This window comes from Sodiomyces alkalinus, assembly GCF_003711515.1.
Source record: "Sodiomyces alkalinus F11 unplaced genomic scaffold SODALscaffold_5, whole genome shotgun sequence".
NCBI lineage: Eukaryota > Fungi > Ascomycota > Sordariomycetes > Glomerellales > Plectosphaerellaceae > Sodiomyces > Sodiomyces alkalinus.
In genome coordinates, this window is record NW_021167083.1 from 400,242 (window position 1) to 416,893 (window position 16,652).

General features: G+C 58.0%; 7 protein-coding genes across 7 annotated transcripts in view; 4 read left to right on the plus strand and 3 right to left on the minus strand.

Moving 5' to 3' along the window:
- Positions 1 to 307: 307 nt before the first annotated feature.
- SODALDRAFT_277582 (vacuolar protein sorting-associated protein) lies at positions 308 to 3,485 on the minus strand (the record flags this gene model as incomplete). Its single annotated transcript, XM_028608075.1, has 6 exons — positions 308 to 559; positions 947 to 1,028; positions 1,173 to 2,415; positions 2,470 to 2,963; positions 3,020 to 3,284; positions 3,341 to 3,485. 6 exons carry the CDS (start codon positions 3,483 to 3,485, stop codon positions 308 to 310), a joined length of 2,481 nt encoding a protein of 826 aa, XP_028466257.1.
- Positions 3,486 to 3,820: 335 nt separating this feature from the next.
- Positions 3,821 to 4,890, plus strand: SODALDRAFT_378647 (autophagy protein 16). The gene is made up of 3 exons (XM_028614995.1): positions 3,821 to 4,016; positions 4,125 to 4,492; positions 4,593 to 4,890. Exons 1-3 carry the CDS (start codon positions 3,932 to 3,934, stop codon positions 4,764 to 4,766), a joined length of 627 nt encoding a protein of 208 aa, XP_028466258.1. The 5' UTR covers positions 3,821 to 3,931; the 3' UTR covers positions 4,767 to 4,890.
- Positions 4,891 to 5,393: 503 nt separating this feature from the next.
- Positions 5,394 to 7,769, minus strand: SODALDRAFT_333033 (DOT1-domain-containing protein). The gene is made up of 2 exons (XM_028611864.1): positions 7,011 to 7,769; positions 5,394 to 6,780 (listed from the first exon to the last, which is right to left on the minus strand). Exons 1-2 carry the CDS (start codon positions 7,622 to 7,624, stop codon positions 5,859 to 5,861), a joined length of 1,536 nt encoding a protein of 511 aa, XP_028466259.1. The 5' UTR covers positions 7,625 to 7,769; the 3' UTR covers positions 5,394 to 5,858.
- Positions 7,770 to 8,203: 434 nt separating this feature from the next.
- Positions 8,204 to 11,293, plus strand: SODALDRAFT_333035 (hypothetical protein). Its single transcript, XM_028611865.1, has one exon. The coding sequence runs from the start codon at positions 8,533 to 8,535 to the stop codon at positions 10,978 to 10,980; it is 2,448 nt and encodes an 815-aa protein (XP_028466260.1). The 5' UTR covers positions 8,204 to 8,532; the 3' UTR covers positions 10,981 to 11,293.
- SODALDRAFT_333036 (hypothetical protein) lies at positions 11,024 to 13,349 on the minus strand. The gene is made up of 2 exons (XM_028611866.1): positions 13,098 to 13,349; positions 11,024 to 13,036 (listed from the first exon to the last, which is right to left on the minus strand). The coding sequence occupies exons 1-2, from the start codon at positions 13,104 to 13,106 to the stop codon at positions 11,126 to 11,128; spliced, it is 1,920 nt and encodes a 639-aa protein (XP_028466261.1). The 5' UTR covers positions 13,107 to 13,349; the 3' UTR covers positions 11,024 to 11,125.
- A 728-nt stretch (positions 13,350 to 14,077) lies between these two features.
- Positions 14,078 to 15,865, plus strand: SODALDRAFT_333037 (hypothetical protein). The gene has a single exon (XM_028611867.1). The coding sequence runs from the start codon at positions 14,344 to 14,346 to the stop codon at positions 15,433 to 15,435; it is 1,092 nt and encodes a 363-aa protein (XP_028466262.1). The 5' UTR covers positions 14,078 to 14,343; the 3' UTR covers positions 15,436 to 15,865.
- Positions 15,866 to 15,941: 76 nt separating this feature from the next.
- SODALDRAFT_311190 (hypothetical protein) overlaps positions 15,942 to 16,652 on the plus strand; it is a gene marked incomplete at its 3' end in the record, with an annotated part of 1,243 nt that continues 532 nt past the window's right edge. The window contains exon 1 of the mRNA XM_028609160.1: positions 15,942 to 16,554. Within this exon, the coding sequence (XP_028466263.1) occupies positions 16,384 to 16,554 (171 nt within the window). The 5' untranslated portion in view covers positions 15,942 to 16,383. The remainder of the gene's footprint in view (positions 16,555 to 16,652) is intronic.

Sequence of the window (16,652 nt, forward strand, 5' to 3'; positions counted from 1 at the left end):
GCCCCAAACCGCTGCAAATCCCGTGCCCACGTCCCAAGCGAGCGGGAAATACGCAGATGGGTAACACATTCTTATGTATGGCCCGACGGTCTCGAAAAGTCCCACGGCCTTAATCCATCTCGGGGATGTTTCGGCTTTAGCCCGTCATGATGCACGCGCAGTCATAACTTGCTAATTTATATGGAATGCCCTTGGCAAGCAGAGAAAAGACGGGGGAAAAAAGAGAGATCAAACGCCTCAGCCCTATAGATGAACCCGACAAACACACCCCTGCATGTGATGAAATTCACATACGCAGCTGCATGAATCACCTCTTGAAAACCGCCTGCCCCAGCCTCTCAATCTCCCTCCCCTCCTGCGAATTCCGCCCCGCCGCTTCCAGCAGACGGGTCCACGCATCAGCGTCCTTGAGCCGGACGGCCTCCTCGGCGGCTTTGACGCGCATGCCGCACTTTTCGTACATGGTCACCGTCTCGCCGGGCTCGAGGCCCGTGCACTTGGGAATGAAGATGGCGGCCAGCCGCGGGTTGCCCGCTTGCAGGGTGAGGTTGTAGTAGGGCTGCATGTGTTCGTTCGAGTTAGTAATACTTCTTTTTTGCTTTATTTTGGGAATTCGCGATGGCAGAAGGAGATGAGCAGGGGGACGTTCATGCGATGGCCGGGGGAATGTGTTGGGGGAAACATCGCCATCTCCGATGTGCGACGGAGTCGGGTCGGTATGGCCGCCGATGGGCCCCCAACCTCCACCAAAGAACATCGTCGGTCGCGGGCAATCAAAACAGACAGATGGACGGACAGAGGAACACAAAACACCCCCACAAGAAAAAGAAAAGAAAAAGAAAAGAAAAAGAAAAGAAAAAGAAAAGAAAAAGAAAAAGAAAAGAAAAAGAAAAAGAAAAGAAAGAGAAGAAAGAAAGAGAAAAAAAAAGAGAAAAAAAAAACTCACCTCCCACCCAATCGGACTCTTCTTGGACTTGGCAACGTCTTCAATCTCAGCCCAGTCACGCTTCGCCACCAACGCTCGGAGCCTAGATTTCACGTCGTCAGCCTCAGATGGATCAATTGCAAACATGTTGCTAAGCAAGGGAACGGGAGAGGTGGCAGGGGGGCCAAGGTCAGGCGAATAAACAGACGACAAAAGGCAAAACCTAGGACAAACGTAATGAACATACCGGATCCAACACGCCACCTTCTCCGGCACCTTAAACTCGCTCTGTATCTTCTTCGCCCGGCCGTGGTACCCAAGCCGGATGAGCTTGAACATGGTATCATTCACACTGAGGCCCGTAAACGGCTCGGTCAGGTCGCGATCGAGCGCCTCCTGCAGCCTAAGCAGCGCGGCCGCCTCCTTCAAGGCCCGTACCTCGAGGGCAGCCTCCTTGGCGTCCGCCAGGATCCGAGCCGCCAGCGCCAGCTTGTCCCCCGCGGTGCGCGCGTCAGGCTGGCGCATCGCCTCGCGGACGAAGACGTCAGCGCCCTCCACGCGCCGGTCGTCCTGGTAGTAGAGGTCCTTGAGCAGCGCGTTGTCGGCCTCGCGCGCCGCCGACGCCTCGACGAGGGCGGTGGCGGCAGGGCGCGCGTTGATGACGCGGAAGAAGGCGGCGAGGGGCAGCTTCTTCTTCATTTCCAGCAGCACCGTGTACATGAGGTCCGAGTCGCCGCTCTCGACGGCCTTATCGAGCGCCAGCTCGTCCTCCTCCATGCTGAGGAGCAGCGGCACCTGGCGGCCGCCGCGGGGCTCGTGGTTGAGCAGCTCGGTGGCGAGCCGGCCCCTGCCTTCGTCGTAGGCGGCGCGCGCGATCTCTTCGAAGGAGATGCCTGGTTTGCCGGAGAGCCGGTCGACGATGGTGCGGCAGATGGTGGTCTCGTCGTCGGTCCCCGCGCGCACTTTGGCGCAGGCCCAGTGCACGTAGATGCGGTCCGTGGGCAGGTGGAGGTAGCCGGCGATCTTGAGGGCGAGGAGGTACTCGTGGCGGCTCAGCAGGCGTTGGAGGAGGCCGTCCGGGGCGAGGCGCTGGTACTGGGCGAAGGAAAGCGGCAGGCCGACCTCGTAGAAGCGCACGGCGTTGAGGACGCGTAGGGTCTCGCACATGTCGACAAAGTCGTCGCTGTTGTAGATGTCGAGGACCGACTTGCCGAAGGAGGCGGCTTTCAGGAGCTGCTTCTGCCAGTGGACGCTCCACTCGCGGCCGGCGGCGTTGACGCACGTGTCGACGGCCTCGGTGAGGTTGGGCCGGATGAGCTGGATGCAGTCCTCGGCCTTGGGGGACTGCATTTCCAGCTGGTGGACGGCGTCCAAGAGGATAGAGGCCGGCGAGGATTCGGTCTTTGCGCCGAATACTTCCTCGGTAGCCCGGGGTACGCGCTCGAGGAACTCGCATACATCATTGGTGATGAACCTCGCGCCGTCATGTTCTGCTCTGGTTAGTCCTAAGACTTGGGAGTGCGAAGGGAAAGAGAGCTCGGTACCAGAGATGACGTGAACCCGTCCGTCGTAGAAGAAGGTGGCCGAGGCGTTATCGGGCCCGATCAGGTGCACCTCGTCCTCCCACGCAATGACGGCGTCCCTGCCACACCACTCGACATACTTGGGCGGGATCTTGGATTGCGAGCTATACTCGATAAACCTCTGTTGAAAGTCGCTGGCAATCACATGGGCTGTGCCGGACTGCGTGTACAGGGCGGCACAGGCGCCGTCGGGGGAGACGCTGACGTGGCTGAAGGGGCCGATGTCGAGGAATCGGTCTTCACATTCGGTGGGGTCGACCACGTAGATGGTCTGGCCGATGCTGAGAAGCACCTCGACGGAGCGGGAGAGGGTGTAAGCCGGGGGGATGACGGCCCAGGAGTGGATTTCGCCGTCGGGAGGTGAGGCGAGAAGTTTTGGTCGCGGCTCGGTGTATGAGGTGACGGAGACGAGGGCGTGGTTTGTGAGGAGGGCGACCATCCCGTGGTCATAAAATCTGATATCGTATCGTCATAAGAGACTTGACTTGCGGGAGAGAATGGAAGAGCTCACCTGCACGAGTGGACGCCGTAGTTATCAGCGCCATTCCCGAGGGAGAACTGGGTAAAATCGCCTTGAAGGTCGTAGACTCGCACGGTCCCGTCTGTGGTAACAACGAGAAGCCTTTCGTCCTCGGTCCATCCGAGACCCTTGATAGAGCCCTTATCCCAGGGGATGGCCTTCAGCTGCTTGCCAGCATAGCTGTAGATGTCGATACTAGGTTTGGACGATTGCTGGGCGCGAAACGCCTGAATCTTGGATTCATCTCGATGGAGAGCTGGGCGTCCATTAGCAAGCAGGGTAGTAAGCGTGCATGCGTTTTGAGAGCCATACCTAATGCGCCTCCATATGGGGCACCAGCAACGATGTAATTATCGAGATCCACGTCTTGGTCGAAGACCTCGGTGTAGAGCTGCGTCTTGCGGAACCACTTCTCACCAACACTATCCCATCCTGCTGCGGGGTGAGAGATATCCATGGTGTGTCATCTCATGACATTTCGTGCGTTTGAGTGGTTTAACCGTAAGAAACCGGATACTTCTTTCGGTGAAGCAGGGAGATACTCAACTTGCGAGTGAATGAGTGAGGTGATGTGACGAGACGGACGTTGGTCGGGGAGCTTGAGCTTCAGGGAGCTTTGAGCTTTGGGAGGTTCAATGTTGAAGTGGGGACTGTGGGGACTGTGGCTGGTGATAAGATAAGCTGATATCGGCTAAATTACGGGAACAAGCCACAGTTTCGTCTTATCTGCGTCATGGAGGGGCACACCTTTAGTTCACCGAGGGAGGTGATGGGATGGGCAACGGGGGGTTCAACGTAAGGTACCTTACCTTAGTCACCATAACTCCCACTGCTGAACGTCGTTCTTCATCTGGCTTCTTCATTCACCTCGGTTCATGTGAGAGATTTCTATTTCTCAACGCCATGCCAGGCTGGCGCGACGAGTACCTTGCGTCCCTGCGTGAGCAAGAGCGTAACAACCCCGTCAACTTGGAGCTCGTCGACCTCTGTACGTCTTACGTCTTACGTCTTACGTCTTGGCTCCTCGGAGACCATTCCCATGATTCCCACCAGCCTGCCAGTGGCGTCCTCTCTATCTAACCTTCTCCCATGGTAGGCTCCCAACTCGCCGACCGCATCGCAGCTCTCGAGGCCGAAAAAGACGTCCTAGCCGCCCGCGCCGCAACAACAGCACCAGAGACGCGAAAGTCCAACAAAAAGTCCCGAGAACCACCACCGTCCACAGAAGACACCACATCCGACCCGGCGATCGCCCAACTCCGCCTCGACCTAGCCGAATCCCTGCGCTCCCGCGGTGCCCTGCAAACCCGCCTCAAAAAGGCCGAGGACGAAGTCGCCGACCTCCGCGCCAAGAACAGATCCGACGCGCGCCGTGTCAAGGAGCTGTCTGCCGACCGCGCGGTGCTGATAACCAAGCTGCGCGACCGGGAGGACGAGATTCGGGAGAAGAGGAAGCTTATTGAGGTATTGTCTTGTTCCCTTGTTCCCATTACTGTTATTTAGGCATGTAGAGGGGAAGAAAACAAAAAAGACAATGCTGATGCCCCGTCTCCTCAACATGCAGAACGTTCAAGACGAAATGATCGCCCTCAACCTTCACGTCGCCATGGCGGAAAAGGAGCGCGACAAGGTCAAGAAGGAGAATGCGGAACTGGTCGACCGGTGGATGAAGCGGATGGCGCAAGAGGCCGAGGCCATGAACCTGGCCAACGAGCCGCACTTTGAAAGGAAGCGCTGAGGGGGAATGTCCTTGATGAAAGCTGATGTTTCGACTGGGTTGCCGAGCCGAGTCTTCGGCACTTGCGGACTGCCGAGAAGAGAGACTCGGGCCTTCTCACCAGTGCCTCCATGAGGGGACCATGGTTTGATAGCCTCCCGAGATCTCCAGCCCTGGTATCCGCATCGGAGAAGAGCTGCCACGACTGACATGCCCCTGACGATACGAACACTCGGCTACCCTCAGTGGAGAGAATTTTTTGAGAACACGCCAGCTGCATACCTCAACATCCGCTACCAGCATCACGAACGATTGATAACGGGGAAAAGGATGCGAAGAAGTGTGATTTCCAAACCCAAAAGATGTCAAAATCTCAGGGTTCTGCGAATGAGACCTTCGGTCTAATCAGCATACAAGCAAGCCCGAACCTTGTACTAATGGAGCCCATGGAGGCGCCTCATACACCACGGCGCAGCGTTGACTTTTATGCATGGAGAGCAGGAATAGAACCGTCTGGAGCTGGCCGGCTACCGTTATTCACTCTCTATCCCTACCTATGATCACCAATAGCCGGTCTGGTCTGCATTCAGTAGCTTATGGCTCCCGAATGGCCTTCTAGTGCCAGCAAATAAAGCAACATCTTATTACGGTGTTTCCAATTTTAGATATGTATGTTCCATTGATTCAAGGCATCGTGATAGTCTGATACGATGTAAGAAAATGGGTATGTCTTGCGTAAGAATCTATACTACAAAAGTGTTTCCGCTATGACTATAAGTCGGCCTCGCTATGTTATGCTGCGATGCTGTGCCGGGCTGGAATGGCTTCCACCCGGATGTTACGCTTGCCAAATCTCGATGAATCCTCCGGTATCTTTAACCTCCTCTTTCGCATGGCCATGCTCACCCAACATCATTGCTCTTTGTTCTTCCCCTCTCTATTTTGACACCCTCTCCGGATGCTCTTGTCCCCGTTCTAGCTGGCGGCTTGGGGTTCGTCCATTTCGTTTCCAACACATTTCCTCATCTCACTCCCCATACTGGATGTCATTTGCTCTCGCTTGTCATGGCATTCTAGATGCAGATCGTATCGTATCGTCCCGTTCACCACCTCCTACTTCCTCGTGGAGATGCAGAACGTGCCGCCGGCATTGGTCCAACTGACGTGACCCTCAGGATAGGTATGGTGCTCGACCCGGAGGATATTGCTCGCCACGTCGTTAATATTCCGGCCGCCCTGGTCGTCGTGCGTGAACGACTTGAGCGAGACGATCCGGCACCCTTGCTTGAGGTCGAGGAACATGTTGACAAGCTGGGCGTTCAGGTCCGGGGTGAAGGCCTGGTTGTTGACGAGGACGACGTCGGCGCGTTTCAACACCTCGTGGACGGCGGGCTCGGTGAGGAAGTCGCCGCGGACGAGATGGACGCCGCCCGGGGCGATCCCCCACAGGCGGCACCGGCGCGCGAACTCGCGCTTCTGCGCCTCGGCAAAGTCGCACGGGTTGTCCATCATCTCGCACCCCCAGCTCTCGCAGCCGACCTCGAGGGCGGCCTGGAAGACGACGTTGCCGACGCCCGAGCCGAGGTCGACGAAGACCTGGTCCGAGGTCATGCGGGTCATCTCCTGGAGGACCTTGTCGACGAAGATGTAGTTGAGCTCGCCGTAGACGTTGTCGGTGCCGTTCTTGTACTGCTTCAGCTTGTCGACGTCGGGCGAGACGGTGCGGTCGTAGACTTGCGACAGGATGAACTCGGCCAGCTTGTAGGGGATGGCGTGCCGCTGGGAGAGGTTCCGGCGGAAGGTGCCGTCTTGGGCGAGGGACAGGATCCGCGCGTTCGCGTCGGCGAGGGCGCGCTTGAAGCCGGCGAGGTCGTTGGTGTTGGAGGCCCTATTCAGGCGGCGTATCAGGCCCGTGTTGGGTTCGGTGAAGTCTGTTGCTTGGTCTGCGGTCAGGTAGAAGTCGGCGACGTGGGTGACGACGTCGATGATGTCGCTGACAGCATCGATTTTGCCGTTTTCGATGAGAAGGTCGTAGCTAGTGGGCGTGGAGTTAGCATAGTAGCACAGGAGGCGTCTTGTCTCTCTTCCTGTCTCTCTCTCTTTTTTTCTTCTTCTTGTTTTTTCATTCCATCTTTCTCTTTCTTTTTCCTTCCTTTTTTTCTCTTTCTTTTTTCTTTCTTTTTTCCTTCTTTTTTTCTCTTTCTTTTCTCTTTCTTTTTTTCTTTCTTCCTGCCTCCGTTTTTATCATCACTTGGGAACGCTTACCTTTCTGGCGGATATAAACTCGGGTATTGAAGCTGGACGCGAATATCATCATCCTCCGTCGCCTGCAAAGCGCGATGGGCAGACGCGGAGTGCGAGTGCGAGTGCGCCGTGCTTATGATTTCCGTAGCATGAATATACCGCAGCTTTTTAGGGCCGGGCCCCTCGGCGGGCTCAAAGGCGTCGGCGCAAGTCAGGGCGCGCTTGTGGTCGATGCGGTCGTCGGCAGAGGAGCGATGTCGCTTGCGGTTCTCGAGCGTAGCGAAGACGTCGTCGTCGTCGTCATCCTCGGCGTCGGAATCTTTGTCGAAGTGAGGCTGGAGGGGGTCGACACTGCCGTGTTTGCGTTTTCGACTCTGGCCGCGGTCGCGGTCTATGCGGCGGCGAGGGTCGGAGGAGCCGGAGGACGCAGGGGAGGCGGGGTAGGGGTAGGGGTAGGGGTAGGGAGATTCGCTCTTCGATTTGGACTTTCTCCTGCCCGGGAGGTTGGAGCTCGCGACTCGGAGAGAGTTGTTTTGTTGGTTGACCTTGGGTTTGGGCTTCGGTTTGACGGCGACCTCGACCTGCTCGGTGTGAATGATGGGGGGTTTCTTGCGCTTTGCTGTGAGGAGGGGCATGGTCGGATGTGTGAGACAGGGAGTACGGGCTTGTCGAATCTAAGACATAAGGAGATTGGGTATAATGGTGGTTTATTGTTCTTTGAAGATGCCTTGAGTACACTAAAGAATGGGTGTGTGGGAGGAAAAGGAAAAGAATAGGTACAGAGAGAGTGCTAGAGCGCCTTCGGCTTCCGGCTTCCGCCACCAAAGGTACGGGTGGGTAACATGGGTTCAGGAACGCTCCTTTCTCAGGGTCCGTTTCGTTGCCTGACAGAGCACTTGCCGTTTGCTTGAAACGGGGACGAAGTACAGATAGTACAGATACCTTAGGTAATACGAAGTATTTTGTACTTTGTACTGTATTGGGTACTGTACGAATACAAGGAATTAGGTAGTGTAGAAAACCCCCATCCATTGCGCGTTGCGTCACGTCCCGTCACGTCTGCGGGACACGGGACACGAACACGCATTCACCATGCGCTGCTTACGAAGTACTTCCTGGAAGTACTTCGTTACTTCATTTGAGCCCCCTAAACCCTGCTCGAATCGAGACGTCGATTCGTGATTTCTTACTCCTTATTTCTTACCAAGCCAACAAGCCAACACCATGGTCATGGGGATCTATTGGGATCTTATGATCTGATCCATCCCCCACCCCAACCCCTTCATTACATCTCCCATTTCCCCAGCCAGCTCGCCATCTTCAATGCCTCCCCGTGGCTGTCACGATAACGGAACGGACGGTGCAGACGGCTCTTCGGTCTCTTCGGTCTTCCGGTTTCCTCGGTGATTTCTCTCGTCAGCTCTAGTGTTTAGGCAGTAACATTTATCCAACGATTCGTTCCTGGAGCCAGGCCGTCGAACCAGCCAACCCTTTTTTCCTCTTGGTGCCTCGCCTCGTGCCTCGTCCCTTCACGTCCACCACCATGACCCTCCACACATCGAACCCCCGATTGGCGCTCTCGCCCTCGCCCTCGCCCTCGCCTTTGCCTTCGCCTTCGCCCTCCACAAACGTGGCGGCCGCCTTGAAAGGTGCCAATTTCGCCTTCTCCAAGACGGCCAAGTCGAACCCCGTCACCCCGGCCAAGAAACCCAGCAACAACGCCCTCGCCGCCGCCGTCGCCGGTGCCTCTCTGGACAGAAACCATAGCAGGAGCCCGGCCAGGAGTCCGACCAGGAGCCCCGGGGCTCTTCAGAGCCAGAGCAGGCAGACGACAGGTGGTAGTGGCGCCCGGGCCGACGCCATGGGCAGAGACGAGCATTTCGACCATGCGTCGGTGAGGGACCGGCTTTCGAGGCTAGGCGTGAGTCCGTCCTCGTCCGCCCATTTCCTCCAGCCCTCCTCGTCCGGTACCCCGCCCCGGAACAACAGCCCTCTCAACAACAAAAACACATCCTACATCGCCGCCGCGCTGGCCGCCTCGCGATCCGCCTCCCCGATTTCCACGAATCATACCGGTACCCCCGTTCCGAGCAACCCGTCTTCCCTCACCAACAACATGCGTGCCGTCCCCGTGCCATCCAGGCGCAGCGACAGCACGGCGAGCAGTACCCACGACCTACCCGACACGAGTTCCATCGCGCCGACCAATTCGCTGATCTCCGTCTTCGAGGGCTCGAAGCCTAGCCCCGCCGTGGTAGAGGACATGGATCCCGTCAAGAAGAGCCCTGCCGCACCGGCCCGGCGGACACCCACAGCCAAGTCGAAACCGACGCTACGGCCGATGACGCCCGAGAGACCGCCCAGCCCGAGGGGCAGGGGCGAGGAAACTCCCACACGTGGTAACGAGCGGAAAGAACCATCATCACCTCTCAGAAATGAAATGGTCCCGGAGGAGAATACCAAGCCCCAACCCGGACCCAAGCCGAAGCCGAAGCCGAAGCCGAAACCCATGTCGAAGCCGAAGCTGGACCAGACGAACCATGAACTATCCCACGACAGAACCGACCCCGCACCGAGACAGGCGCCTTCCAAGGCTGCCAACTCTACAGATACAGAGCCGCCCCGGTCACGTAGACCGCCGCTGCAGCCCACCCAACCACCTCCTCCCCGGGTCGTCAGCAGATCTACTCCCGAGGTGGTTGCTCCTTTGCCTACCAGGCCGCAGCAGCAACTCAAACTACGACCTCCTGTCCATACGAACGAGGCAACTGCTGGAAAGTCTGTGCGCCAGCAGCAGCAAATCGACCCTAGGATATCGAGAGATGGCCAGGTCGACAGCGGTGTGCGTCCTACCACATCCGGGACAAGCTCATCTAACGACAGTTTTGTTTCTGCATCCTCTGTCCAGACGCCCCGGCCGACCTCACCACCTGCGTTAGCTCCAGCTCCTGTAACTGCTCCTGTAACTGCTCCTGTAACTGCTCCTGTAACTGCTCCTGCTCCTGCCCCTGCCCCGCGGCGCAATGTCCCCGTCGCCGCTCGTCCTCCATCGGGGTTTGGATCGCCTGCACGGACCTCGGCCCCGGCCCTGCCCCGTCGTAGCCAAACCACGACGGCGTTCCAAAGCAACAGCAACCGCAACAGCAACAGCAACTTGCCCCTCGAGTCTCTCTCCAACGCCATCATGGCGGGATCCCTCGCAGCGTCGCGTCTAACGCCCAGCAACACGGGCACGAGCAAAGCAAACCACACCCTCGCCCTACCGCATCACCCCCACCACCACCACCACCACCACCACCAACAACAACAACAACAACAACAGAAGCAAATCCCACCGCCGCCGTTACCCCGCCGCCACAAATCCCCGCGCATGCTACAAACCCTGCGCCAGCCCGCCACGCCATCCGACGACGAGGAAACCCGCCTGCGCAAGAAGAAGCTCCACCACAGGCACCGCAGCCAGAAACACTTCCACCACGAGGGCGCGCGGCGGCGGTGGCGCGAGGAGATTACGCCGCGGGAACGCAAGCGGTATGAAGCGCTCTGGGCTAGTAACAGGGGCCTGTTGCTGCTGCTGCGTTCTCCGGACGGCGCGGCGGGGACGAGGGGTGCGGTCGAGGAAAAGCCGCCCGGGTCGCACCCCGACGAGTATGCGGATCATGTCTTGAATGTGGTTGTGAGGGAGATTTGGCGGCGGTCGAGGTTGCCGGATGATGAGCTCGCCGAGGTGTGGGATCTTGTTACCGGGCGGCAGGTGCAGGCCCAGGCTCAGGCTAGGGTGCTGCCGGGTATGCTGAGCAAGGAGCAGTTCGTGGTGGGGACGTGGCTGATCGACCAGCGGCTTCGGGGACGTAAGATCCCGGCCAAGATTGGAGCGAGTGTGTGGGATAGCGCGAGGGAGGTGCGGGTTGTGCCTCCGAAGGTGACGGAGGTGCGGGCTTTGCCTCCAAAGGTGACGGAGGTGAAGGCCAAGGTCAGGGGGAAGAGGTAGGGGAGGGAAGAGGTAGGGAAGGGAAGAGGGGTGGGAGATGCTGAAAGTTTCATCCATGGCATTTGAATATGTGATACCCTCGAGTTAAGCTGGCGAAAATGTCCCCCGTGTTTTCAAGCTATGTTGCCTTGCTCACGATGTGTCCTCAATGCTCACAGAAATTCCATTCCGCGTCCGGAACATTCTGTTCCTCCTCCAACCTCGTCCTCTCATATATCAGCTCCAACCTCGTAGCCTTGGCCTCCTCCCAGCCGATGGGCCACTCCATCTGCTCCAGCACAATCTGCTGCACCTCGGGCGGCAGTTTCGCGCGCCACCCCCCCCTGTCCCCCCCGTCCGCCTCCTCTGCCTCCTTCCCGCCGTCGTCATGCCCCTCCAGCCACCAATGCCTCTGCTGCGGCGGCACATTCGCGGTGCCGATGACCGGAAGCGCCGGGTCAACAAGAAACAGCGCCAAAATCTTCCGGTGCCCGGGCCGCGTGTCGTCCGCGAGGGAAAACGGCGCAACGCGGTGCTGGTAGACGTTCGGAAACACGAGCAGGCGGTCCTCGCGCGTGAGCACCCGGCCCAGGTTCTGCAGGGTGGAACCGTTGGGGTCGTCGATGGCGAAGGCCATGGTGATGGGGCGGAAGTTGTCTTGCTCGTAGCCCAGCTCCCCGCTCAGCCCCTCGCGGTCGCCGGGGGTGCGGAAGGCGAGGTGCGAGGGCGTGATGTTGTCGCTGTCGTAGTAGTACAGGGCCGTGGCGCAGATGTGCTCGTTGAGCTGGCCCTCGATGTGCCAGGAGCCGCCGTCGTAGGTCGGGTTCTCTGGGGTGAGGTGGATGTTGGCCAGCTTGACGATGACTTGGAGGCGGCGGAGGCCGGAGAAGAAGGAGGGGCCTTCGCCTTCCTTGTGGACGTCTTCGGCGGTGGGTCCTTCGCCGCCGGGGGGGCGGCCGCCGTCGGCGGGGTCGTAGGGCTCCGGTTCGGGCTGGGGCACGGGGTGGGTCGCGTCGAACCAGGCGTTGTCTTTCGCTTTCAGCGGGTGATCGTCTTCGAGGTCCGAGTAGTCGTCGAGGACCGGCCGGGGCGCTTCGCCTTCCTCGAGCGGACGGTGGTAGGGTTCGCAACCCCCGCGGTCTTGTTCCTCGTCCTGGCAAAAGTCGGGGATGGTGCAGGTGCGGGAGACGTCGTGGCATTGGATGCGTTTGTCCTTGTCGAACTCGCGCGGCCAGCGGTGCACCAGGTCCCAGAGGGGCAGGGTCTTGTCGATGACCTTTTCGATAATGGTGTAGAGGTCCCGGTGGCGCGTCGGGTGCAGGTTGTTGATGTAGCTGACGATCTTGGCGCGGCCGGTGGCCTCGTCCAGGTCGACGTCGCAGGGGAGCCACTGGAAGCGGGTGGACCAGGCGCCGGGGAAATAGCGCCGGGAGCCGTCGCTGCCTGGTCGGGGGATGACCTCGCCGATGCCGCAGGCGTCGAGGCAGTTCTCCAGGGTGAGGCGCCGGTCGGGCAGGATGCGGGTGCGGCCGTAGACGAGGGGCCACAGGGACGGGTGGACGAGGTCGAGGACCTTGCCGTCGCTGCGAGGGTGCCAGTCCTTTTGGTGGTCGGGGACGTCTTCGAGGCGGGCGACGGCGGCGCGGAGCTCGTCCTTCAGCTCGCGGGGGATGGCGGTGTCGGATTTGAGGACGGCGGCGGAGACGTCGAAGACGGGGACTATGCCGGTCTTCTCGTACAAGCGGGCCTTCTCTCGCAGCTCGGCGAGGGAGTATGCGAACATGGCGTCCGAATAGGGCCCGTGCTGGTAGCCGACGGCGCTGGACCAGTCGACGGAGGCAAGCTCATGCTTCCACTTGGAGACGATTTCGTCGTTGAAGACTTTGACGTGCCAGTCGGGCTTGTTGGTGATCTTCTCGACAAACCACAACATGTACAGCTCCCGGATGGTCAGGGTGGCGGCTTGCCATGTGTCCAGGAGGACGCTGGGGAAGGGTCCGACAAGCCCCCATTCGTTTTCGTAGGGGAAGTGGTTCAGAGGGCGGCCGAAGCCCGGGAGCTTGATGCGCTCAGAGTCCTGAGAGAAGTGTTGGCCCATGGCGGTAGAGTGAAGGGTAAAGAGGGTTGGTGAGACTTACTGAGGCCATAGGGAACAAGAGACGATGAAGATGAAGTAGCGGTGGGCGTTGGTTATGTGATGACGGAGTGGTTCACTTAAATACTTGCCTTCTATGCCTTCCGTGGACCATGGAGAACAGAAACTGAATTGAACAGTCTAGATGAAGTAGCGGTGGGCGTTGGTTATGTGATGACGGAGTGGTTCACTTAAATACTTGCCTTCTATGCCTTCCGTGGACCATGGAGAACAGAAACTGAATTGAACAGTCTAGCCTATGTCGTCCCCGCCTAGTCGCTAATTTCCATCCCTGCTTCTCTGTCGTGAGCTTATGTTCGGTCGACGAAATGATCATAGCATGGGCCATGGTGGTAGGCAGCACAACTAAATCCGTACAAGCTGGGGTGTCCATTCAGGCGCTACTAACTGCCAAGGCGCATATGCTCAGGGACCACTTGGTGATTCGATCCCTATGTTTATATTTATCCAAACCGCTCATGAGAAAGGGGGTTTTTTTTTTTGTATTTTTGTTTCTGCTCGGAATTTAAGCATTACCGTCTACGGCTCCTTTCTTTTTTCTTTTTTCTTTAAAAAAAAAAACCTGTAATAAAGAAGAATTATACTGCCAAGTTATTGCAAAGTAGCCTTCACCGATACGCTCAAGTCATGGGTTATTATTAGCCACGTTCACTTTCTCGTGGCATGGAACGTGGAACCATCGGTTCGGATCAGACTATACCCAAAGCAGTATAGCCACTAATTCCCCGCTGAGTGCTTTCGGTATTAGGTACCCGTCCCGTCCCCAGGCTCATTGCTAATCGCTTATTAGAATGTGGATGTTCTTATACGTGGGTAGATTGTTTACACGGATACCTGCACTTTCTTTCTGTGATATGTGGTATACTTGCAATGCATAACACTCTTAAATCCATACCGTGGAAGACAAAGTACTTCGTAGTGCCGAGGTACCCCACACGAGGCCAATGCCGAACGCCCTCCCGAGGCCTGGCTACCTAAGGTACCAGACGGATACGCAGTAATTACTTTCGTTGCTCTGGAGTCTGCTTACCTGTACTCTCCCCTTCCCTTGAGCTTCGGTGTCTGTCGAGCAATTGATCTACCCGAAGCCCGCGCTCGCATTGCCCTTGCTTGGCCTTCGCTGTCCTTGAATTCCTTCCCAACATCTTCCTCTTGCCTTCTCTTCTTCCTCGTTCTCGTGTGAAAGCCACCCTATAGGAATCCCCTCGCCTCGTCGATTTTCTCCCACCATGACCGACCAGGAACCCGTCGTCGCCGACCTCCCCAACGGCGAGCCCGTCCCCGTCGCCTCGGACTCGCCCGCCCCGGAACCGTCGTCGCAACAACCTGCAGAACAGCCTACCGAGCAGCCCACAGAGCAGCCCACAGAGCAGACGCCGCAGTCGCAGTCGCCGTCGCAGTCGCAGCAGCCCAAGTCGGCTCAGAAACAACAACAACAACAACAACAACAACAACCCTCCCTCGCCGCCCTCTCCAACATGGACGCCTTCCTGACCCGCCTCCACCGCTGCATGTCCACCCCGGCCGGCATCGACTCGATGCTCATGTTCGTCGGCTACACCTCCCGCCTGACCGCCGAGCTCCTCGACACCGCCGGCCGCTCCGCCCTCCACGCCACCGCCCACCGCCTCATCACCCTCGCCTTCTCCCTACCGCCCCGCTCCGCCATCCTCCTCGCCTCCGCCCCCGCCGCCCGCGCCAACCCGCTCGCCTCCCTCGCCCTCCAGCTCGCCGCCCGCCTCCGCGCCCTCTCCAACGTCCTCGGCGAGGGCCGCGTCTTCATGCGCTCGTGGGCTCTTCTTGCCATGTACCTCTGGGGCCGCCGCCTCGTCTCCTCCCTCCTGCGCCCCGCCGCCAAGGAAAAGGAAAACGAGAAGAAGAAGACGACGACGACGACGACGACGACGAGCCTCGACACCACCATCGCCTGCACCCAGTTCGTCTCCCTCTCCCTCTTCCAGGCCCTCGAGAACGCCTACTTCCTCGGCTCCAAGGGCGTCCTCCCCCTGACCCCGGCCCAGCAGGGCAAGGCCCTCCTCTGGGGCACCCGCGCCTGGGCCGTCTACGTCGGCGTCGAGCTGGGCCGTCTTTTCGTCGAGCACCGCCGGAAGAGTTCTGCCGGTGACGCCGATGCCTCGTCGGAGGAGCACAAGGCCTGGCGCCGGGGTTGGCAGCGCAGCGTGGTTCGCAACCTTGCCTGGGCGCCGCTTACTGTGCATTGGAGCCTTCAGAAGGGGTTTATGAATGACCTTACCGTGTGGTCTATTGCCTGCATTCCTGCTGTGATTGCGGGGCGCAGTGTGTGGAAGGAGAACGCATAGGCTGGCTGGGCTTTGTTGAGCACACAACGTGTATATAGGGTGGCTCTGCTTTGCTACCGTGCTGTAGCATCTTGCATGTCTCTTGTGTTTCATTTCATTTCTCATCAGCTGAACCCTGGTTTCCAAGATACCTTGGGGTGGATGTCTGGAAGTGACCTCATTAAAGCGGCCATATCTGGGAGCTACCAGAAATTCGGTGATTACCCAACATAGAGGCACGGGCATCACGCCTCATAAGAAGCATGTCATTCCATATTAATGCCCAACTTGCGGTATCTCAGCGCAGGTTACAGACACCTTATATCGTCCTGCAATGTCTTTAGTCGTGTCAAAGCAATATTTCATAGCGTTGGAGGCGAATATATTAGTGAGAATATCTGGGAGAGGTTTTTCTTTTCTTCTTTTTTTCTTCCACAAAATAAAATAAACCCAAATGAGACAGAATCGAGGTTAAACGTGATTTCTGTAGATATGCCTGTTCTAATCCTGAAGGATGGCTTTACGTGAGGTAGTATTACTGACGGATGGATAATTATATTTAGTCCGGGCCCAGACAACCATTTAAATACCGTAGACATCTCTCTCGTCTCTCCCGGACCTCATCTGTGATGCAAAGAAAAGCTCTTCACTCGCATGGCCAGCAGATGAGATTTTGCTTTACCCTGCTCACTTGCATGTCATGAGATCTCCCTCTTCCATCCCTCCTTTAAACATAAACTGTTCCTTTCGCCAAGATTCCCCCCCCGCCATTCTTCAGCCTCATTTTCCTCTCATCTCTCGACAGGACCCTCACCCTCGCTGTCGCCCTCTTCCATTCCGTCGTACACTCCGGTAGCCGCCTCTACATTGCTAGCCCCGACACCGACAGCCCGTCAGCCCGTTACTTTACGCTCAGGACCGCAACAGGCACGCGCGCCAACCATCCACTCATCCCCATCCCCGCCCGCCATGTCGTCAAGCCAGTCCCCGACGGGGAGCGCAACGGCCGGCGCCTCGGATCCCGAGACAACAACATCCGGGACTAGCCGTTCAGCGGCCGTCCAGTCGGAACCACTACCGCCGCTCTCACCCGCCGACTTTCGCGTCTACAACCGCCTAGCGGAGAAGATGGACTTTTTTGTAAGCTTGACTCTCCGTGCCCTCATCGACGCTTGACAAAAAGAGAAGAAAAAGAAAAGAAAAAAAGAAAAAAAAGGAAGAAAAGAAAAAAAAAAAAA